Source organism: Eptatretus burgeri, chromosome 7 (genome assembly GCF_056783735.1).
Source record: "Eptatretus burgeri isolate ZD-2024b chromosome 7, Ebu_testis_v1, whole genome shotgun sequence".
NCBI lineage: Eukaryota > Metazoa > Chordata > Myxini > Myxiniformes > Myxinidae > Eptatretus > Eptatretus burgeri.
The window spans coordinates 44458820-44482777 of NC_140967.1; the positions used below are offsets into that span (position 1 = coordinate 44458820).

The following is a 23958-nucleotide window of genomic DNA, read 5'->3' on the forward strand; positions in this document are numbered from 1 at the left end:
CATAGGATCCGGCTGGAAATTTTTGACAATATGGCTGAATGTACTGCCCACAGTCGGTCGTTGCCCGATTTTTGATTTTCGAAAAAATAAATTTTTAATGATTTTTCAAAAATTTCAAAGTCCTTTTTCGAGGCAACGGTGGTGTCCATAGCAACGGTTCTCATTTGCACACAACTAGGTCATGGTATGAACCTACCAACCAAGTTTCATCGAAATCGCCATTGTATTAACGGAGCACTGGATCGAACAGAGGGACAGACAGACATATCGACAGAAAAAGTGATAAGGGAAGAACAAATTTCAAAATTGTTTTAAAAAAAAAAAAAACATTTTCGACTGGATCGACTACCAAAAAAAAAAAAAAATATATATATATATATAGTAATTCTGGTTGGTAGGTGGGGGAAGTGGCTTTGGGTGGAAGTGAGTGTTGGAGAGCTCAGGTGGAGGAGTTAAGGGGCGAGGGACGGACGTGGTGTGAGGTTTCCCCCAAGCGCGAAACAGTCGCGCTTCGGCCTGAGCGCCACAAGCTGCGGCAATATTACATACAGTCTGCCATGGGGGATCCAGACGACAACGGATATTTACAATTACTGTTGGATGAAAATGGAGACGCGCAAGGTATGTCCAGGCTCCGTGACACATCCTTGAGTCCTGATTCCACGCGAATATGGATTCATTGATATGTTTTGACCATTTGATCGTTTCGAGCGCATTCAGTAATCAAAGACGGAGCGATTTCACAAGTCGGTTGTTTTTGGTGATTCTGCACGAATTCTGTGTCGCCTTTGCTCGAGGTATTTACTCTCATCTCTGATGATAGAGTCTCCGATTGTTGTCGGTAAACGGTAAATGTTGAAATTTGTGAGATTTCCTCTGAGAAACCATATTCGAGCGATTTCAAACTCAACGAGGAAAGAGCGCGTGTGTGTGTGTGCCATGAAGAGTAGAGTTTGTGTGTGCCATGAAGAGTGGAGGTGTGTACTCTGACCTCTGGTGTGTGTGTGTGTGTGTGTGTGTGTGTGTGTGTGTGTGTGTGTGTGTGTGTGTGTGTGTGTGTGTGTGTGTGTGTGCCATGAAGAGTAGAGTTTGTGTGTGCCATGAAGAGTGGAGGTGTGTACTCTGACCTCTGGTGTGTGTGTGTGTGTGTGTGCCATGAAGAGTAGAGTTTGTGTGTGCCATGAAGAGTGGAGGTGTGTACTCTGACCTCTGGTGTGTGTGTGTGTGTGTGTGTGTGTGTGTGTGTGTGTGTGTGTGTGTGTGTGTGTGTGTGTGTGTGTGTGTGACAGTAAGATAACACATTTTCTGCTGGGACTGTAAAACAACGATCAACCAGCGTTGGAGCCCATATTGGCAGCACGAGAGAAAGAGTGAGAGGAAGAGGACAACGGGAAGTGGTACAATTACCGCAGACGTCACTTGAGCCAAGAAACGTTGTTCTATAATTAGCGTGTTGTGCTGTTTGTGAGGCCCGAGTTAGCAGGCGTTCTGCATCATGGAACAGATTTGAGTGGAGATTAAGAACGGTGGTTTTGACTTTGTGGTTTCAAACTTTTGGCTTTGGGCGTGAATGCTTCGACTGACTGTAAAAAAAAAACCCCCCAAAAAAACCATATTCATTTTCTCAGGTCTATTTCATCTCCATGAAGTGTTTCTTGAGGAATTCTATCGAGACCAGAGGTTACCTGAAACATTTTGGAGATTATGATGCCAAGACCTGCAGAATTTGACCAGAGAGGAAGGGGGTTACCACCCTGGTGTTGGCTTAGCCGTTCGGGTGTCTGGCTTGGGATCTTAGGGTCCTGAGTTCAAACTGCTGTTACCATTAAATTAACACCAGGTGTGGTAGACTCCAGAAGGATGACGGTTAACCACACCAGGTATTATTGACCGTCATCCTTCTGAGGTCGGTGAAATGAGTACGAGTGTACTGGTAATCGGGGCACTGCATCAGCGGCATCGCTGCACCCTGAGCCAATGATGCAACCAGCAGCTTTGTGCTGCATATGAAGGAGGAGGAAGTGGAGTCAATAATGCCTGGAAAAGACCCAAGTTCTGATTTCTTTGAGATTACCACTGAGATATCATGATAAAAAAAATCAAATTTAAATTGACTACGAATCACTTTCCTTGCTCTTGTAGATTCCTGAGTTCGTGAGTAGTCCTCGTTAGGTGAAATGTCCTAGAATGTAAGAGCAAAAAATGCAAGCGTGGGCCTTACATAGTAGGAGGAGCCCTTGGAGAAGGAGTGAAATCAACCCACCCCCAATGGGGAAACAAGACCCCATCATGAGACCGGCTAAACGAGCCGGACACTATATTGATTAACATGGCCAATTAGCATGTTACCAGGGGAAAAAAGGCTCAATCCACTTTGCCAGTGTTACGGAAAAAAAAAAAACCTTAAATTAATAATCCAGTATAATGAAACAATTAACTTGTATGCCAGTCTTAGCACTTAACCCCTTATCCATACAACCCATTCTCGCAGGTCACAAGGCCGTTGTCCATAACTCAATAAAGTACTCTACATGATACTACTGTGTGCTGTCCCCTATGGGTTGGGGTCCCAGCATTACATCTTTCTCCTGGATTCTGTGTAATCGAAAGCTCTTAACATTGTTGGAATCTCCTATGATGATGCCAAAGCATAAGGTCTGTTCCTCTCAGATCACGTGCAAGTCAGTGGCCTCTGTTTTATACTCTCCATTTTCTGATATTGCTCCCTTTGCTCTCTCTCAGTCCTCCGACCTATCTACTTCTACTTGAGGATGCACATCTTCTTCCATTTAGGCTTCCAAAAACCAGGCTGTCTCCACACCTCAGCTCTTTTATTCCTCACTTCCCCCATCTATGGAACCGCCTTCCAAATGCTCTTCTGTCTCACTCTTCCTCCAGGGCTTCAGGCAAGCAGTGCACCACCATCTCTTTTCATCCACAATTGTGTCTCGTGACCTTTAGTACACCCATTAACCTTTCCTAACCAAACTTCTTACTTGCTAGTTTCAGTACTTCCTCCCTCTCCTCTTTTACTGTTCGTTCATTCCCTTGATGTTTTGTTCCACTGTCAGTTCTACCTTACTCTTCCTCTTTCTGGAGAGTGTCCAGGTGGCATTCCGATTTGCTGCCTCTTGCTCCATCTCCTATTATCTCTCCTGCAACTCATTTTCATGGCTTTGTCCATTTTTATTTATTCTTCATCTGCTTGCTGTCTCCTCTTTGTTCCCCTTTCCTGGTCTCTCTCGTTCTTGACTATCTTCCTTTCATCAGTTAGTTCCCACGTTGGGTCACTGATCCAACGCTCTTTATAAGTTCCTCTCCTGATAGTGATATATCCTGCCTCTTTGCTCACATCCATGGAGATCCTCCACGGCTCTGCACAGTCACCTGCACCTTGCAGGGCTTCATACTGGTTGGGAAGGGCCAGCAGGAAACTTGGTGCTGTGCCTTTTTCCTTCAGTTTCTCAAGGGTATGTGGACATTGTTGAGTAAAAATCGTTGTCTTCTTCAATTTCAGATTAATCTTAGCAATCTCAAGGTGGTGATTGAATCCTACATCAGCACCTCTGTACACTCGGTCATCTTGCAAGGATGTCCACTATCTATTGCTGATGCACACATAGTCAATTTCATTCAAGGTGTCGCCTTTGTTGACCTCCAAGTCTTCTTGTGAATGACCTTATGTTTGAAGAATGTGTTGCTGATGGTGAGACCCTTAGGGCTACACAGTGCCAATAATGTTTCACCATTGTCACTTTGGACTCTGGCTGACCCATGTGGCCATATGGTGGTATGCAGACCTCATGGACTGCCACGGAGTTATGCATTCATATCACCAATGAGCAGTTTGATGTCATACCTGGGTATCTCATCCAATGTGTCCTGCAGTTGCTCATATAATTAGTTCTTCTCTTCCTCCATTGCTGTCTCAGTGGGCGCATATAGACTTGCACAATTGTGACCCTTGCATGCCATGTGTGGAATTCGGCAGCGATAATGCGGTTGTTGACTGACTTCCACCCAACTCGAGCTTGCGAGGCATACATGCTGAGCAAGATTCCCACTTCATGGCTGTGATGATCTTCCTGCCCAAAGTACAAGACTGTTGCATCTTCACTGCTGATACTACCTTGGCCTTTCCACCACATCTCACTGATGCCAAGTTTGTCCAGGTGGTATATCCTCATCTCTCTCAGCACCTGGACCATCTTCCCACTCTGATACAGCATTCCGACATTCCATTTGCCAACTCTGGTGGTTGTTTTGGCAGTGAAGATCAAGCTTATCAAGGGCCAGACTTCCTTTTGGCTTTGATCTGGTCCCATCACTGTTACATCATCACATGTTATGCTGTTGCTCCAATGGCATGGAGACACCATCTCCTTACTGGATGGCTCTTGGCCACCTAAAGGAGCTCATCTGCCCTTTGGCAGGTGTTGTTTTTATTCCTGCAGGGTGTCACAGTCACCCTCCCCAGTGGCAAGCCAGTGAGGGTAGTTGGTTTAGTCGTCGACTACCCGACCAGAGGCAGGTAGGCGGTAGCACTGGGTTACATGTTTCCAGTGGCAGTCAAGAAACCTGACTGACCTGACTGTCTAACATCATTACATGGTCAACATGAGTTAAACATCAAATGGAGCCGCCTATCCGGATTTTGAATTTATTTGCCCTCATCAGGATGGCAGACCAATAAATAGCGAACCAATGATGACCACATTCGTCATTTATACATAAACCACCAAGTACTGAATGAAGGAGCTGAATACTTTTACAACCAGTGAATTTTGATTTGTACATGATTTTTGCAGATATTCCTGACATGTAACTTCATTCAACTATAAGTGTTTAGCATGATCTCTTCAGTTGTGAATTTAAAAAACGTTCGTTTGGAAAAATTGTTTATACATCATTTGTCATTCATCTCAATGTGGCATTATTGATGGGGAGTTAATACTTTTACAGGCCATTGTATACTGCAAGGCTCTATGTCCGATATATATATATATATATATATATATATATATATATATATATATATATATATATATATATATATATATATATATATATATATATATATATATATATATATATATATATATACATATACATATATATTGTGACGTCCACGGGACTTGAACAGTCCCGCCAACGTAGAATGAGCCGAAACGATGGAGGCGGTTTATTTATTTATAACCCAAACATGGCGGTTCTAATCGCTCTACCGCAAACGGGACGAGGAAGGTGGCACGAGTCACTTTTCACTGAGTTGATGATGTTTATTCGTTTTTACTATTAAGCAGAAATAACAAGACTCGGCAAGAAGAGGGATCCGGGGCGATTCGACGGGATGGTGTGGGATCGGGCGTGGGGAAAACACAGACAATTCCAATGAATATACAGTTCTCAATCCCTCTAAGGCGCCAAGCACACACACACACACACACACACACACACACACACACACACACACACACACACACACACACACAAAACGTAGCTATTTCTGGTGGTCAGGCTGGACCGTGGTGTGGACGCAACTGTCCCTGGATCGGCGTCGGACGAGCTGGCCTTGCTCTCGTCAGGGGGGCAGGAGAAACCGTGGTGCTGTCGACCTCCTGGTCTTGGCCCAAGTCCGCTCACAGCCGCCAGGGAACCAGTTCTGGCGCCCAGTTGCGAGCAGGAGAGGGAGGCAGGTCCGCCCGCCGTTCGACCCCGTACTTCGAGTCAGCAGAACCCCAGAGCCAACCAAAGTGAGGCACGGGGCTCGGCAAGGCTCCAGGACACGATGAAGAACACGATCGATTCAGCACAACAACAAGGACGCTCTCCGCCGCCACACGGAACCACACCAAAAAAACACGATCTTTTGGTTGTAATCTTCTTCCTCTTCCTTTTCGACCCCGAACAGAACCTTTTTATCCTTGGTCCTCGTCACTTCCAATCGAGCCGTTTATTGGCCCACCGCCATCGCCTTCCGCCAATCGTGATCACGGGGCGGAGCCATCCGCTGCACTGTCCTGTGACGTCACGGCTATTCTCCAGAGAATACCAAAAGGGGTTTACGCAGACACACTTACCCTATCCCGTGTCCCTATCTAATTACGTGACAATTATCATTTCCCCCTTGAAGAAATGAACATTTACTAGACAACTTATCACCACTGAATTGCTACTTATTACATCGAGATCCTGGTAAACTTGAACAGCATGGCATACCTAATTAAACATCCTAATTACCCTTTGAATGCATACCCCCCCCTCAAACGTAACACTGCCCCCTCCTCTGGTACCGCAGCTCCTGCAAGGTATATCACAGGCGCTACCGTACCAGTCTTAACACTTACTGACTCACACCTAATTAACCTAACAAAATAAAGTAGGAGGGGCAATGGGCAGCGAGTCGCAGCTAACTTACCTATCCTGCTTAATGTACTGGGTCGCCAAGGTCCTACCCGCCTTGGTCGCCCAACCAGACCCTCTCCCAGTTGCCTCCAGACACTGTCACCATTAGCCACCAGGTGGTGAATCTCCTTGAAGGGGGTCGCAATTCACGCTCACCGTGAGCTTCAGCAATCCCTGTGGACAAGCACATCATCCCCACCCACAAAACCCACATGACTCTCCCACCCCATCGGCCTTACATGTGACACCTGCATTTCTAACACTTCACCGACCATGACCTTCCCTGTTACCACACCATGCCCAATAAAAAAACAATGTGTGCACCATACATTTCACTTCTTCACTTAAAACAACTCACACAGCACTTCTCACCCGATCCACGCACCAGCCATTGGACAGCCACTCATGCCCGCTTTGTTTCCAATTACCCACTGTCCCGATTGTCACTCTAAAACCCAGCAGAACTTACAAACCCATGCCAATTTTTCCACAATTCACTTTTTTCACCAAAGGAGGGCACTTCGCCACAATCTCACCAGCCGAGCATGGCCCTATATGCTCAGCCCAATCTAGTCTCCCCGACCCCCGACAGTGATTTCCGGACCCGACCTATGAAAGGGCATCTCGGATAGACCTGGCGGTTCAGCAGGAGGATTCACCCTCTCCGAGTCTAAAAGTCTATTGGAGGGTCCCTCTATCGCCGGGTACCGGCAATATCGTTGCATGTGTCCTCTTCGCCCGCACCGGAAACAACTCCCCATAAAAGGCCCCCGTGAGTATCGGTGAAATGTCTCTTCCGGTTCCGGACCCCCTTGGCCATAATCGAATTGCTCTATTGGCTGGGCTGGACCCCGCCGCTTTGGCGCACTAACTACTGGATTACCCTTTATCAAACTCGACAGTTTCTGGCAAATTTCCTGAAACATTTGGGTAATGCCAATTTCTCCCAGCCCCTCTCCTTGATCCTGGATCTCCGCCTGTCGGACCGTCACCGATGGCCTCTCGGGCACCCGACCCGGCCGCCTCCACGAGGCCAGCCTGGCTGCGCACTCAGCCGCTCGGTGAACGGTGGGTGGATCCTGTAGCTCCACTAGCGCTCGGACCTCAGGGTCCGGAAGAGCAGCTAAAAATTTCTCTAGTGCCAGTCTGTCCCACGCCTCCACTGTAAGGTCCCGATACGCGATCCTGACTGATTGGTAAATGTCCTGTGCCAGCTCCTGCACTGTCTCACCCGGCTTTAATCTGCGGTGCTGGAGCTGAGCCCGCACCAGATCACAGTTTGCCGCGAACCCAAACCGACGGCTCAACGCCTCGCAAATGTGGGAGCTGGTCAACATCCCCTCCGCGATCACGTTTAACACGTCTGCGGCTGGTTCCCGCAACGTTGCCACCAAATTCCCTGTACGTTCCCGCTCATTCCACCCGTTTAGTTGGGAAATGCACTCAAATTGCGTCAGAAAAGCTTCAACGCTCCCTGATCCGTCGAAATTTACCAGGGGGATCACTTTTACGGTGGCCCGCTTCTCAGTTTCTCCCTTGTCCGAATCCAGCCCAGGGATCAAACACCCTTGTGGCTGCGTATCCAATTTCGGAGCCCACTGTGGCCAAAGATGTTTTGTGGTGAGGGTCTCATGGGTCAATTTTTCCTCCTGTTCCAAACGTTGAATGGACCGATTCACCTCTTCCCGCAGGATCTTCTGGGCCCGCACAACCTCCTCCAAGGCTCCGTCGCGAGTTTGTAGCTGCTCCTCAACCAACCCGGACACTCTACTTACAAAAGACGGCTCTACCAGGCCTTTATCCAAGACTTCATCTTGGCTCATAATTTTATCTTGTTCGTCCAAACGAGTCTCCAATCCTTTTACCTCCTCCGCCAAATTCATCCCTTGCTTCCTCAGCTCTCCCCACTCTTCAACTTGCAGCTGCATACGAGCATCCACACAGGCACGATGACGTTCCAGGCTTTCATCAACTTTATCAACCCGAATGTTCGTTGCATCAATTTTATCTACCAATTTTTTCCGTATATTTTCCCCCTCCAATGTAATTTCTACCTTTGTTTCCTCCAATCTATCCTCGAATTTATTTTGTATTTCTCCCAATTTAACATCCACACACTCCTGCATCTCAGTTTTCATTTTCTCCATCTTTTCCCCCAATTCATCCCTCATTAAATCAATCCGTGCACCCAACTGTACCCCCATTACCCCCAATTGATCTGTCATTCCTGCCCCCTGTGCCGTCATTTTTGCCATTTGTGCCGTCATTTCTGCCCTCTGTACCGTCATTTCTGCCCTCTGTGTCACGAATTGATTTTCCATTTGTGCCGTCATTTCTGCCCTCTCTGTCACGAATTGATTTTCCATTTGTGCCGTCATTTCTGCCCTCTCTGTCACGAATTGATTTTCCATTTGTGCCGTCATTTCTGCCATTTATGCCCCCTGTGCCGTCATGTCTGCCCTCTGTGTCACGAATTGATTTTCCATTTGTGCCGTCATTTCTGCCATTTGTGCCCCCTGTGCCGTCATTTTTGCCCCCTGTGCTGTAATTGCACTCATTAAACGTTCCAACATTGTCCAGATCGTCATCGTGCCTGTTTCCGGCGCTGCCGGCTCCGTTACGGGCGATGAAGCACGGTCCACGCTCGGAATGGGGGAGGTTCCAACCCTACCCCCGTCTCTCCCCTCTTCCCCCGACTCGCTGCCAGACACGTGGCCTTCCTCCTCAAACATCTGGACATCCGCCATGGTGCAGAAGTCCCGTTTGCCGCCAATTAATTTAAATTTGAAAAATCCCGCCAAAATTTTCTCGCACTCGCGTGCTTTTCTGTAGTAATTTTAGATTCCAATTCGTGGCGAGATTTTAATCCTGGTATATAATTTAGAGGGTTTCGAACATCCAACACCCTGACACCAATGTGACGTCCACGGGACTTGAACAGTCCCGCCAACGTAGAATGAGCCGAAACGATGGAGGCGGTTTATTTATTTATAACCCAAACATGGCGGTTCTAATCGCTCTACCGCAAACGGGACGAGGAAGGTGGCACGAGTCACTTTTCACTGAGTTGATGATGTTTATTCGTTTTTACTATTAAGCAGAAATAACAAGACTCGGCAAGAAGAGGGATCCGGGGCGATTCGACGGGATGGTGTGGGATCGGGCGTGGGGAAAACACAGACAATTCCAATGAATATACAGTTCTCAATCCCTCTAAGGCGCCAAGCACACACACACACACACACACACACACACACACACACACACACACACACACACACACACACACACACACACACACACACACACACACACACACACACATACACATACACACAAAACGTAGATATTTCTGGTGGTCAGGCTGGACCGTGGTGTGGACGCAACTGTCTCTGGATCGGCGTCGGACGAGCTGGCCTTGCTCTCGTCAGGGGGGCAGGAGAAACCGTGGTGCTGTCGACCTCCTGGTCTTGGCCCAAGTCCACTCACAGCCGCCAGGGAACCAGTTCTGGTGCCAAGTTGCGAGCAGGAGAGGGAGGCAGGTCCACCCGCCGTTCGACCCCGTACTCCGAGTCAGCAGAACCCCAGAGCCAACCAAGGTGAGGCACGAGGCTCGGCAAGGCTCCAGGATACGATGAAGAACACGATCGATTCAGCACAACAACAAGGACGCTCTCCGCCGCCACACGGAACCACACCAAAAAAACACGATCTTTTGGTTGTAATCTTCTTCCTCTTCCTTTTCGACCCCGAACAGAACCTTTTTATCCTTGGTCCTCGTCACTTCCAATCGAGCCGTTTATTGGCCCACCGCCATCGCCTTCCGCCAATCGTGATCACGGGGCGGAGCCATCCGCTGCACTGTCCTGTGATGTCACGGCTATTCTCCAGAGAATACCAAAAGGGGTTTACGCAGACACACTTACCCTATCCCGTGTCCCTATCTAATTACGTGACAATTATCATTTCCCCCTTGAAGAAATGAACATTTACTAGACAACTTATCACCACTGAATTACTACTTATTACATCGAGATCCTGGTAAACTCGAACAGCATGGCATACCTAATTAAACATCCTAATTACCCTTTGAATGCATACCCCCCCCTCAAACGTAACAATATTGTGACCGTCATCACCTCTGGATAATGACAAGAGAATGGCATGTCTGTCAGAGATGATGATTACCAATCGCCTGATAACTCCCCTCTCTGTCCCATGCCCAAAGTCATGTTACCATTCCAAAAAGCCTGAGTATGAGCAGGTACCATACCATCCATCCATCGGGACCATACTCTGTACAGAGCATTGGTGCTGCCAAAGCAGTCTCCTTGGCTATTGAGCACAATCATGGACGGGTCACCACTCCAAAACAGGACACTCAAATGGTGTCCTGTTTTGTACACCCCACACCTTTATCCGTAGGAGGAGTTGCGACCGTGAAATGTGAAATATTCTTCCCCTCGTACATGATAGGTGTGCTGGTCCTCCGACCTCTGCTGGTACCTGGTTCTGGTGGTTTTGGCACGCTGTTTCTCTTAAGATGATTGATTAAGCCATCTATGAGGGGTTCCCTAGTGTCCACCAAACCGATTTAGGGGGCGGGGGGCAGGAGAGGTGTGGGGGTTTGAGTAGCATTTGCATTGAGGATTTACGATTAGTGGGCTGACGAGCATGGCGCTTTCGCGGAGGGAGCGTTATGTGATGAGTAATTTATCAATGTGGGAAAAGGGTGCAGAAAAGATTGTGAAATAAGAAAATGCACATATAGAACCTTGAACTAAATACCGACAATGCATATTTGCCCACATGAATACAGTATCCTTACTCTAATTCACTGACCGGTGTTTGTGTGTATATGTGTGTACTTGCTTGTCATGCTATTCCTCCTCCAGTTCTGGGGTGATTACGTCCACACTTCCTACATAGAATCAACATGACCCCAATTCATGTATAGGGGTGTTTTTGTCTTTGCGAGTGGTCTTGGGGGGCGGAGGAAGGGGGAGGACACGAGCGTATATAATTCTCCCATGTAAATGTGTAGCGCTGCTCCAGGTTACAAGTCCCCACCATTTACAATACAGTATTCCTGTCCCCACGTTTTCCAGTGCAGTGAGGTGTTTTGAATTATAAGCAGTTGATATGTTTTCGCTTCATGCACGTAACCCGGGTTATTTGTTTTTGCCTATACACCGCCCAAATAAAAGAATGCGTCAGAAGAACACTTGGCATGCTTGGAACAAGATCGCCCGTAGGGTGGGTACTCTGCTCGTGTTTATAATCCAGTGAAGTACTTGAGGTTCTATTGTTCTTTAGAGGTCTCATAGCATATGTGCAGCAGTTGAAACATTGAGTAAATGAAAAAAAACAAAGACAATTAATTGAAGGCTGATGAGAAGATGCATCGAATGAGGATGTTGTGAGATTGATTCGCACATGATCACTGGAAACGAGGATTGCAAATCTGTGGAATCTGAAGCTCTCAACATTAGGGCATCTTTTGCAATGAGGCTGAAGCATAAGGTTTCCTCTCACATTGCAAACAGGCTGATGGCCTCTGTGTTTTTTTTTTATCTGCCTCTCCCCCGATATAGCCCTTTCTGCTCTCTCGGCCACTCGACCCTCTGCAGGAGCTCCAGGATATAATTTGATACATCTTCCCTCGCAAGGAACTACAACACAGGAGGCCATTTTCATCAAGCCTATGAAGCCTGCGCAATGATTGCTAACCCTTGTTTGTTTGTCGATGCTCTATCCTATTTAAATGCTCAGCATTAAGCAAGGAAGCAGCACGTACCATTTTTGAAGTCTTTGGTATGACTCGGCCAGGGTTGGGTTTGACTGCCGACCTCCCAGACTCAGAGCAGACAGTCTGTCCATTACCCCCACTGAGTCTGGTGTTCCAAGGATGCATGTGTTCTTCAAGTATTGGTTAAACATCCACAAACCAGGCTTACTGTACACCTCCATGCTTTTGTTCCTCTTTTCTCCCGTTTTTTGCAATGGCCATCCTGAGTCTGTTCAATCCCACAATTTCCGATAGGGCAAGTGGTGCAGCACAATCTCATGTTACCCCCCCAACCCGCCCCCCCCCAATCCTAACCTGCAATGTTTTCTTCCTTATTAATCCTCATAACAACCTATCCCTCTCCTTCCCTCTTCTCTTTTCCTGTGTGTTAATTCCCTTAGTTATTGCATCAAGTTGTTGCCCTACTATCGGTTCAATGCCTTTTTGTCATCTGTGGCCTTGCTCTTCTATGGGTCTGGATAATGTATAAAACAAAAGGATACCTGCTCTCTCTGATAGCAGCAGCATAGCCATCTCAGCATAGCCATATACCTGTATAAAACAAAAGGATACCTGCTCTCTCTGATAGCAGCATCGCCGGCTCGAAGCCACATAATGGTGCTGCCTGCGAATCACGTGTGCAGCACTCAGGAGTTGAAAAGCTTGGAAAACTCTCACACCTCATTGCTAAATCTAATTGAACCAAATACTGTGTGGGAGCATCTCCACAGGCGACCTGTTCCAGCACCCATGGGGCTGCTGAGCAAAAACAAGGCCTAACCACAAGTACCATGAGTCACAGACCCTACATGGCACTGGTCCTCACAATTCTCTGGTCAATATTCTCTTCTCTTTCCTTCCCTTCCCTTATCTTCTCTTTTCTTCCCTTCTTTCTTTCACTTTAGAGAGTGCATCATAACATTATTAAAAAAGGCCCAAACCATATACGTCCATTACCACCCCAGCCTGCATGACTCGGCTCCTCTCTCAAGGCTCCTGCACAATGATGACTTTCTCTCTCCCTTTGATCCTCGGCCCATAAAACATGCTTCCCCCTCAATAATTCACCTCGACGAGCAATCACCATGACAATACTTGACTTAGTCGCTTGTGTCTGGTCACATGCTGCTGTATCCACATTGTTTTTTTTTCTTACAAAGCTGTGGAAATTCACTATAACCAGTCCTCCCAAAATTACTCAACTAAATTACTCGACGGATTAATTAGCATAGGAATCATAAGTAACCTAATCCTAAATAAACCCAAAATTACTAGTGAAGAATATGTCCTAATGGATGGGTTGTGGTCGTATGGCAGTTTAGCTGCCGGGGTAGTTATCATTTCTTGAAGCACGACTGTGTCGCTGATGCAGTGCCCCTCTACCACTACACACACTGGAACTGGTACTCATTTCACCGACCTCGGAAGGATGACAGGCTGAGTCAACCTCCTGGTGTATTAATTCAGCGGCAGATGGGGCTTGAACTCAGGACCCTAGGATCCCAAGCCACCACCCGAACCACTGAGCCAACACCAGGCTGATGGATGGGTTAATGCCCCAAAGGACAGGTTATTTACCCCAGAATTAGCGTATTTTAAGATGACCTGTAATACTCACCCACAGCGGGAGTGGTACTATACGATACACATTTACTTAGAGAGAATTGGGATGCTCCCCCGACCACAACCTCCCCCCACCCCCCAGATGATGATTTTTTTTAAACTGTCTAAAACATTCTTGTTAACACCTCTCCACCCCTACCCCCTCCCATACCCAAAGTAGAACCAGCAGTTTTCAACTCATTCTGTCTCATGGTTCAGAAGTGCATATACGTCAAACGATCACACAAACAAACAGACACACAAACACAGGAAAGGTGTTTGAGGTCTTCTTCTTTTTGTGTATGATAACTTGGCTACCAGGTAGCTATCTTTTTGTTGGGGCACAGCTGTGCCACTGATGCTGTGCCCCTATACCAGTATACTGGTACCCATTTCGCCGATCTCAGAAGGATGACAGGCTGAGTAAACCCCACCTGGTGTATTAATTCAGCGGCAAACGGGCCTCAAACTCAGGACCCTAAGATCCCAAGCCAACCACCCTAACCACTAAGCCAACACCAGTCTTCGTGTTTGAGATGTCTTCATGTTGGAACTTTCATGGGATTAAAAAAAAAATTCAGCCAGGAACCAAAAGGAGAGATTTGGATTACAGCAGCCAACATACAGAAACATGAACCTCAAACCCAACCTATTTCAGTCCACTGCAGGACAAGGACTTCCCTCAACTCATATTGAGCGGTGTTTGGCAAGCTCGTCATGCTTGCTAAGTGCAGGTTGGCGAGAGTGATCATCCATGAGAATTAAGCCGACAACACGAGTGAGTTCCCTGATATTTTCCCATAGCTGCAGGATATCTTTTCTATTGACCATGACCTGCTCAGAACTCTTGAAACTGAGAATGCAATTCTGTTCGTATATAATTCTCCTTGAAATGTGACACCGAATGGCTAATAGTTCCTGTAGTCACAAAGGTTTCTGTTCTCGCAGCTGCAGGAACATTACCGAGGTGTTGTTTCCCTTGGCACAAAATGCATTGGGAATAGGATGTAGCACAAGTAGGGATGGACAACTTAATCTGCTTCGGACTCATGAGATGAGATTAACTCATGTGCTCGATGCCATTGCTGCCCTTTGCATTGATCAAACGGAGGAGTCATCATTAGAGGGATAAGTTTTCGCTCCTGTTCAGTTTGTTTTTAAACTACTCGTTCCATGGAATAGACACGGGTTCACCTGGCTTTACATTAGCTCTTTTCCATGATCGGTATCCATTCTGTTTCCACTTATTTCAGCCTCTCCACCACCACTGACAAAATCGGACTATAAACTTGGCAATCTTTCCCCCTTTCCACTTTTTTGCAACTGTTCTGTTCTGTTTCATTATTTTTCCATGTTCTAACTCTTCCATGAGCCTCGACCTTGTAAAAAAAAATAAAAACATTCAGCAGATTAACTTCTCTTTATCAGAGGAGAAAATCCATTTTGGGCCAAGTTGCCATTTTAAAGAGAAACCATCTCTCTTATTCACATCACCACAATCCTGGATCCACAATCATTCTATGTAAACCTCCACAATTTTATCATTGAAATAAGAAACATTGAGCAGGTGGCTACAAAATGCAAATTATAAAGATTTGAACAAATCTTCAGAAAGGTATTTTAATCCCAAAAAATTGTTTTCAGGGGTTTTAGGCCTTGTTGACGCTGTTCCTTTGGCAGGGTCACAAGGTCACCAAATGATTATTTAATATTTCTCAAGCAACGATTCCTTTTTTTCATTTTTATATGTGAGGACGAACTTTAGTTCAGATCAAGTTTGAATGAGACGTCTTTACTTCGAACACTCATGTTCAAGTCATGGTATATCTCACTGCAATATTTCTTGCATTTGTTAATGTGCAAAACTATGACCCTTAATTACGCATGCTGTGTCACATTGCTTGGATTATAATCAAAAATATATTTCTAATACTGTAAACTACTTTGCATTCATGACTTAGAAAGATAGCTTCATGATTCAGATGAGAGCCTGCACATTATAATCGTATGCAGTGATAAATTTTGCGCTAAAAGTTATTGTGGCAGTAAATGTGTGCCCAACCATGCAACAATAACTTTGTTCTGCTCTTGCCCTTTTATTTTATCTTGCAGGTAATGAGCAGCCTTGTATGTTTATGCCACAATGTCCAGAACACCACCAGAATGTATACACCGAGCTTTCAGCACTTCATGCACAAAACTCTTTCGGCCTGAGTCTCACACAAGGCTGTGGCCTTCACTTCCCCACCACTACACTGCCAGACACGCGTTGTCCCAGCATCCACATCACCCCGGGAGAGCTGGAAGTGCCAGGGCCTGGATTGGGACCAGATCATAATGCATACCGTCAACGTGCCACATCCCGCAGTCCATCACCTACGAGTTGCAAGTCAGATAGCTCACAGGGTGAGGGTGTGTATGCACCTGATGCTGATGACATCGATATTGATCTTTCTGCGCTGCCGTGTGCTGACCTTCACCGCACCTCGTCTGCATCTCATCTCTCACCTTACGGGGATGTCTTGCAGCACCGCCCTGTTTCACCCCGGCCTGGCTCTCCTCGGGGAAAACGAAGACACCCTGGGTGTACTGGAACTTCAGAACTCATGACACCACCTTCACCGTGCCTGCAGTATGTTCGCTCACGATCACTTTCACCACAGCGCTCACACGTGTTGCAGCATGCTGGAACGCGACTCTATCCAGCACGCAGCACAGAAGCACTTATTGGCAATCATCCTTTCCCTGAGAAGCGCCTTTCTCTCAACCCTTACAACCTTCTTGATCCTTTTTGCTCTGCTAATGTTGGCCACCCTGCAATCTCACGTCTTGATAGTCATTTACCCATTCCTTCATCCGTCGTCTGGACACATCCTCGGATCCAGATTCCTGTTGAACCCTATGTCAGGTGGGTTTTATTCATCCATCACATTCTGAGAACCCAAATTGTGCTTGGCTGCTGCAAATATTCATTGTTTCAAATGTACATAGTGCGAGATCCATATTAGCTGCTTTAACAAGAATCGGATTTGTTCAATTTTTATGGAATCCACCTTGCGTCAAGTAGATGTTCATTTTCCATCTCTTTGTGAGCATGTGTTTGCATTCAGATGGTGCAATATTGCTTGACCAAGCTTACACCTTTCGAACACCTCGAGATGGTCGTTATAGTTCAGAGTACTTTGGTGTGGTTCGGCGGTTGAAGCAATGTCGAGCATCTTGTTGTAAGGCCTCGAGCCTTGAAAGTCTCTGACTGTTGCTACAATATTCCAGCTTCATCCTTTTTATTCCAACAGAACAATGATCGAAAAGCACGATAATAGTATTCGCTAAACTACAAAGCCACAAAAATCACTTTAAGATAACTTGTTTGTGACTAAATGCTTGTTTTATCTTGCATATATCTGGAAGGGGTGATCCCATGCTGCCCCTTGACTGGCCTCTGCCTTCCCGATCGGGTCCTTATGAGGTTCAGCTTGAGGCGGAACCTCGTTCTCATCACCGTGCCCATTACGAAACAGAAGGCAGCAGAGGAGCGGTGAAAGCCCAGCAAGGAGGTCATCCAACTGTGCAGGTAATTATTTAAATAGGCCTGCATTACATTGACAAGAGTTTCAATGTATGCTATTTTCTTAGCTCATGTCATCTTATCGTCTTCACATAATATACTGGATTTTCAATTCACTCGGTCATGTTAACACTTGTTCATATCTAAGTACAGGAGCCATAATTGCAGTTTGATGGTTGGATCAGTGGGGCAAAACTCTGAAAGGACTAATGCATTGCTTTCGTATGATTAATTTATACTCACACCAGTCTGTAATATATTTTCTATAATAGTCCACTGCTGGTGTTGCTCGTTAGTCATCTATTTATTATGTACTCAAACGATTCAAATTTTAATTTCACCAAACCCCTCCGTTCCCCCATCCTCCTTATGCTATATACACATGCCTCCTTCCCCCTAAACCCCCTTTACTCCTATCTCCTCAGAAACCTATTTTCCTTTCACACTATTCTACCTTTTATGATGAGCTTATCTGGAATTGGAATTCCAGATAAGGTATTGTCATTGTGCACCGTCCGTCCGTCCGTCTCCTATTTTAACTTCTCAGGCAAAACCGCTGGGCCAATCCGGCTGAAATTTGGCAGCCATGTTCCAATCCTGACTGGTAACGGGAATTGCAAAGTTCGTTCTAGTCACTTGACATTTCTTAGGTCAAAATGGCAGACTTGGTAAATTCCTTCAAAAATCTTCTTCTCCAGACCCACAAGTCAGAATGGTACCAAATTTGGGTTTCAACATTAGGCCAGGGTTGGGATGTTAAATAGCACAGGTTATGCTGATCACTTAACCGGAAGTGTGTCAAAATGGCCGTCTCACAATTTCCTTCAAAAATCTTCCTCTCCAGACCCACCAGTCAGAATGCTACCAAATTTGGATGCATGGATTAGAACAGAGTGGTGATTTTAAATTTCCGAGGTCATGCCGATCACGTGACTGTCAGTGTCAAAATGGCGGCCTTCGTTAATTTTTGTGAAAATCGTGTAAATTCCTTCAGAAAAACTACAGGTCCAGTGGTCCTATTTCCCCCCCCCCCCGAGAATCTTCCTTTTATCAACTTTAACTCTCTCATTGTATCCTCCTCCTCTGCTCCCAACCATCCTCATGCACACATAGAATATACATTAGCCCATATGGTTGTTTCAAGTTGTGTAGCATGAGAAAGACTTTTGTACTGTGCTGAGCAACTCAAATATGTTTATCACATCTTGGTCTTGCTACATCCCTGCTCTCCATGTGAAGCTTCTGGGGTACAATGACAGCATGCTGATGCTCCATTTGTTTGTCGGCACTGCGGATGAGCGTGCCCTACGTCCGCATCCATTCTACCAAGTACACAAGGTCACTGGAAAATCTGTCACCTGCCTAAATCGCGAGATTATTGTCGGGGGCACCAAGGTGCTTGAAATCCCACTCTCTCCAACAAACGACATGCGTGCTGTGTAAGTTTTTTTGTGTTCTTTCAACCGTGTCGGATGTTGTCAAATCGACTCCAACATGTCTACGCATAGTCATGTCTGCACATCATTGCTTTGCACTAAGGACAATCCTCCATGTTGAAACTTCTTGAGTGTGGTGCTGATTCTATAATGAGCAATCTTTTGCTATGACATAAATGCTGCACAAAAAGAAATTGTATAATTGTACATAAGTGTGCACTGTTCATACAAGTATAATTAAAGGCAGCTGCTGTTTGTGTTTGCACGTTTAATTTTGAAATCCAAGTCAATAGATAAATAGTTGTGCTGAAAGCATTTGTTAAAAATAGGACCACTGGACCGATAGCTTATCTCGGGCCTGCCCTAATGTTGTAACCTAAATTTGGTAGCATTCTGGCTGGTGGGTCTGGAGAGGAAGATTTTTGAAGGAATTTATGTGATTTCCCCAAAAGTTGACTATGTTGGCCATTTTGACACACTTCCGGTCATGTGATCGGCTTGGCCTCCACAATTTAACATCGGGACCATGTCCTAATGTTGTAACCCAAATTTGGTAGCATTCTGGCTGGTGGGTCTGGAGAGGAAGATTTTTGAAGGAATTTATGTGATTTCCCCAAAAGTTGACTATGTTGGCCATTTTGACACACTTCCGGTCATGTGATCGGCTTGGCCTCCACAATTTAACATCGGGACCATGTCCTAATGTTGTAACCCAAATTTGGTAGCATTCTGGCTGGTGGGTCTGGAGAAGAAGATTTTTGAAGGAAATTGTGAGACGGCCATTTTGACACACTTCCGGTCACGTGATCGGCTTGGCCTCCACAATTTAACATCGGGACCATGTCCTAATGTTGTAACCCAAATTTGGTAGCATTCTGGCTGGCGGGTCTGGAGAAGAAGATTTTTTTGAAGAAATTTACGAAGTCGGCCATTTTGACGAACTTAAAGTCACGTGACCGGAACTAGCTTTGCAATCCCAGTTACCAGTCAGGAGCAGAACCTTGCTGCCAAATCTCAGCCGGATCAGCCCAGCGGTTTCACCGGAGAAGTCAAAATAGGAGACTGATGGACGAACAGACAAACGGTGCATGATGACAATATCTTATCTGGAATTGTAATTCCAAATCAGCTACAAACATTGCAATTTGGATTAAACACACTGAAATGCACTTCGAGAAACCACTTCCACCGATATTCACTTTACAAACACTGATCATGAAGGGGAGACTTTCTTTCTCCTGCTTTATGTAAAGCATGGAGCACAGTAATGCATAGATTAAATTGCCTTGCTGATTTTGAGAGGGGGACAATCAACCAGAATTTCCCAATTTACTTACAGAAAGGTTTTTTTTTTAATGTCAGATGTAAGATTGGTTCTTGGAGAAATACTTTTTTTATCAACCAAATCATAAGAAATTGAAATATGGTTTGGTCGTTAATAAGAATCATAACATTTCATATAGGCATGTGTGCCGAGATGAAATGAGCATTGTGTGGGAAAAATTTAACATTACACCACTTCAGTTTGTGCCCTATTGCTTGCCTTGCTCTTGTGTACTATGCAGAAGAATACTGTTTCCTGTTTGGGCAGAAAACAGATGCGCAAATCACTTGGACGCTGTCCTGAAAACACCGATGCAGATAATTAGTGGTACACTGAAACACACGCCCATGCAGTGGCTCCCAGTCCTGTTTAACATCCCACCCTGTGACGTGCGCCGGAAGGCAAGATTGCCGAGAGAGTTTGACCGCATCAAAGCCAACCCAGAATTTCCAATCCATGAAGACCCGCAGAATCTACCGAATATGCGACTCATCACACAAACCTTTCTGTGGCTCTGCAAATTGAGTGATGTGAAGTTTGATGCAAAGGACAAGTGGCACAATCTCTGGACAAACAACAACATTGCTAACAAAGAACTGGTGAGTGATCCGACAGAAGATCCTCCAGGTTTCAACCTCCCTTGGAAACAATGGTCTGTGCTCAACAGGATCCGCACTCTATGTAAGGACATCCCACCACCTCCACAAATGGAATTTCAAAGACAGCCCAGCATGTGACTGTGGTCACCCAAATCAGATTATTCATCACATTGTGAACGAGTGTCACATATGGAGTTTTGATGAAGGATTTATGGCAATCCATCTAACAACAGACAGTGCTGTGACTTGGCCATCCAACTTAAACTGAGCTACTGCATGTGAGCGGTAATTTGTCTTGCGCAAGATTAGTTTAGTTTGTGCCCATGGCTGCTCAATATACACATTTCCACACCCTGCGATGGAGTGGCTTCTTCGCCAAGGAACCGCTCGCACATTGCCGTGAATGATCTGATGCTCTGTCAAGGGAATGGGCCTCGAACACCACCAATGCAGTGTAACCCTTCATGGGTTGATGGTTCCTACTCCATATCTTTTAGTCCTTGATTGTGGTTCAAAATTACGTTGGACTAATCTTCATCCGTTATTGTCTTTTGTCCAGATTAAATTAACTTCCCTGGTACAAAACGTTTTGTGAATGAAGCCTGTTCCAGAGTCTAGTCTCTAGTGAGCTGCATTTATCTGCAACACTTTAACACCAGCACACTGGTCTTTTAAAAATACATTTATCCACAAATACATAAAACAGCACATAAAAGTAACTGCGTTTTGGAATCGTTTCAGGCTTCTAAAGAACATGTCGAGAGGTGCTGATGGACTTTGATAAACAAATAGTCTAATAAGTTTTCTTGTGATTATAGACATATCTTTAGTTGAACCACTTACCGTATGCTATCACATTTTCCCACCGATAAAGTGACATAATTTGGATGTAATGAGTGTCAGTGAAATATATATGTGGGAAGGACTGGTAAGCCCCATTGTGTATTTGTGTCAATGTAAATACAGTACTGCCACATCTGCGTACATAGTTTGCGATTCCGCTTTCACGGGCCAATTATACCAGATTATGGACTGGGATATACAGTATATGACATAACATGGATCCCATTTTCTCTTTTCCCTACTTTCCGTTTCTAATCATTTTATTTATTGCGGGCCCTGGGGGAAAACACCGGTCTTAGAGGACGCGGAGTGGTATGAGCTATGTACTGTTGCTCAGCTAAGCGAGCAATGCTTCGGCATGCCCATTCATAAGGTGAATGGGGGCTAGCAGAGAGCCCAGGGACAGTAGTTGGTGCAGGAAAGTGAGCTGGTGGAATAGCACAGGGAGAGTAGCACAGAAGTTAGTTGATGTGGGAGACAGAGTTGGTGGCACTGGTTGGAGTCCAGGCGAGACTAGTACCAGTCCGATAGAGACGTCCCAAGTGATTTCCAGCTTTATCATGTGACACACAAATTCTCCCCAGCCTGGATGAATGAGGTCGCACAATTTTTCTGCCAGGACGGGGTTTTATTTATTTATGTGTATATATATATATATATATATATATATATATATATATATATATATATATATATATATATATATATATACTTAGAAAACGAACAGGATAGAACATCATAAATATTACGTGCCCAGACCAGGAATCGAACCCAGGTCCTCTGGAAAACTGTGCCAGTGCTCTGATGGTGGATCTGCTCAGCCACTGGGTCGCCCAGATAGCTCAGATGGGAGAGCACTGATACGTTTTTCCAGAGGACCTGGGTTCGATTCCCAGTCTGGGCACGTAATTTTTCCACATTTCTTCATGGTATATCTATCTTTCTGTGATGTTGCTTCCTTTGTTTGCTTTCCATCCTTCCACAAACCTTTGACTGCAGTTGTGGCAGGATCTGTGGCTGAAGGAAGCAAGTTAAGTCACGTGTTTTATATCTGCCTTGTGTCAAGATTCCAACAGTTTTTGAACTCCACGTGTCGGTGCAATAATGTTATTATTATCATTATTATGATCGTTAATATATTGTTTGGTTCTGTTGGAGAGCCTGCCTTCTTTGCCTTGTCGTCTTGGCGAGAAAAATCCAGCCAGCCAAGAAAGCAACCGTTGGTTCCTGAGTGAACGCAAAGCCGCGTTTCCGTTCGCACACTGGCTTGAAATTAAGGCAATCTGAATGTTCTGTTTTTCTTGGGGTGAAACCACATGGAATGACCGCATGAATCAAGATCCAGACACATGCACCTGTATACATATATGATTTGTTTCCCTTCTCTCAATACAGAGACCCTCAAGGTAAGATATTGAAGATATGTTTTTGTTACTTTTGTGAAATTTTTCACATTATAAGTTAATATCACTCTCACCTCAAATTTACTGCAGTTTATCACTGGAGTAACTTTGTCACCCCAAAAGCAGAGCTATGAATTAATCTCTCATTTGATGAAAGGGCCATTGTACAGAAACGTATGCACGTGGGAAGGGTTGGAGGGTTGATTTCGAAAGGGAAGAGAAGGAATGGTATGGAGGTGAGAAGTTAGTTGAGATGGGGTGGGGGATTGGAGGAAAAATATATTTCGGACAGAAAGTGGGAATGTACGAGTACGCGGAAATTATGTTGGAGGATATTCTGCCACGATGCAAGTATAGCATGCAGACTACAAATGTCCAAGAATTTAATTCATACTGTCTTTATTGTAACAAAATATTGTGCATTACATTGCTTTTTTTTCACTCGAATACTTTGTTTATCACACTATTTACTACTTTTTATGTCCCTCAGGATATAGCCAAGTGGTAAGAACACTTACCCTCTGAGGTGGGAAACTCAAGTTTAAGTCACATGTCATTTTATTAATATTCCATGCATGCTGACATATCTCTGCAATCCTCCATTCCCACTGTATTTAACGTCATGCCCCAGCTATTTATAAAATGTAATATCCTCAGACATTGGAAGATTTCTTGATTCAGCCCATCATGTTGAACACCCCCTCCCCGTTTCCATCCTCCCCCCCCCCCACCATCCACACATCACCTCGATGTTCAAAGGTACACAATGATTATAAGCAGGAGTGTTATAATAAGCTCTGAGATTCAGTTTGACAAAACAGGACAATTATTTGCTTGACTTGCGGAGGTGCTCAAAATGTTCTCGGAATGAGATCAAAAACATTCCAAGAAACGCCAACACAATCTTGAAATATTTCGTAGGATATATAACAAGTTATATAATTAAATTTCATTACTACTTATTTGTACATTTACAGGGGAATAGTAATA

The 23958-nt window shown here is 45.2% G+C and overlaps 1 protein-coding gene across 1 annotated transcript in view; it reads left to right on the forward strand.

Annotated features, from left to right (window-relative positions):
• Positions 1–434: 434 nt before the first annotated feature.
• Positions 435–23958, forward strand: part of LOC147023142 (nuclear factor of activated T-cells, cytoplasmic 2-like) — an 88497-nt gene continuing 64973 nt past the window's right edge. Inside the window, exons 1-4 of the mRNA XM_085888260.1 lie at positions 435–621; positions 15908–16703; positions 17207–17369; positions 18603–18802. Of these exons, the coding sequence (XP_085744386.1) occupies positions 558–621; positions 15908–16703; positions 17207–17369; positions 18603–18802 (1223 nt within the window). The 5' untranslated portion in view covers positions 435–557. The remainder of the gene's footprint in view (positions 622–15907; positions 16704–17206; positions 17370–18602; positions 18803–23958) is intronic.